This window comes from Formica exsecta, unplaced genomic scaffold (assembly GCF_003651465.1).
Source record: "Formica exsecta isolate Colony F162 unplaced genomic scaffold, ASM365146v1 scaffold614, whole genome shotgun sequence".
Classification (NCBI taxonomy): Eukaryota; Metazoa; Arthropoda; class Insecta; order Hymenoptera; family Formicidae; genus Formica; species Formica exsecta.
Window position 1 is genome coordinate 1,209,865 of NW_021853375.1, and position 647 is coordinate 1,210,511.

At 53.0% G+C, this 647-nt stretch overlaps 1 protein-coding gene across 1 annotated transcript; it reads right to left on the reverse strand.

Moving 5' to 3' along the window:
* Nucleotides 1-2: 2 nt before the first annotated feature.
* LOC115242618 lies at nucleotides 3-386 on the reverse strand. Its single transcript, XM_029819037.1, has one exon. The coding sequence runs from the start codon at nucleotides 384-386 to the stop codon at nucleotides 3-5; it is 384 nt and encodes a 127-aa protein (XP_029674897.1).
* Nucleotides 387-647: the final 261 nt, after the last annotated feature.

Consider the following 647-nt stretch of genomic DNA (forward strand, 5'->3'; position numbering starts at 1 on the left):
AATTACCTCGACAGCTTCTCGATATCCTGACTTTGCGAAAGCGCTTCGCACATGCAGGATATTTGCTCGGGGGTGAAATTGCTGGTGGTGCTGCTGAGGGAGAGGCTGGTGGTGCTGCTGAAGGAGAGACTGCTGATGTTGGTGATATTGGTGCTCACGCTGGCGGAGCTGCAGGTGGAGAGCTCCTGCGGATCAGTATCCGCAGGAGCTCTCCAGGAGGGACTGCCGTTCGACGTAGGCGTCAAATTCTGGGGATGATGAGTCAACCCGAGACCAGACATCGACGTCGCGTTGCCGTACTGCGCGGTTGCATTGCGATGCACGACGCCCATCTGGCTGTTGCAGTCGCTGTTCGGCGATGACAGCTGTTCCGAACTGTCCGACATCCTTGGCTGGCGGCTGCGTGGCTCTCATGAACCGAGGTGTCGGACAGAAGACAGGATTCCGTGCTCATTCGCCGGTCCCGGTGCGCGGGAAATATAATAGAACGTAACAAACGCGAGCTTTCTCCGCGTTTTTCGAATCTCGATCGACGATCACTTGTCTCGAATTACAGATTAAAAATATGACTTCCCGCTCTCAAAATTGCAAATGAAAAATGGATTAACACTCTGTGCTGCACGACTTGTCTATTTCGAATAAAGTTT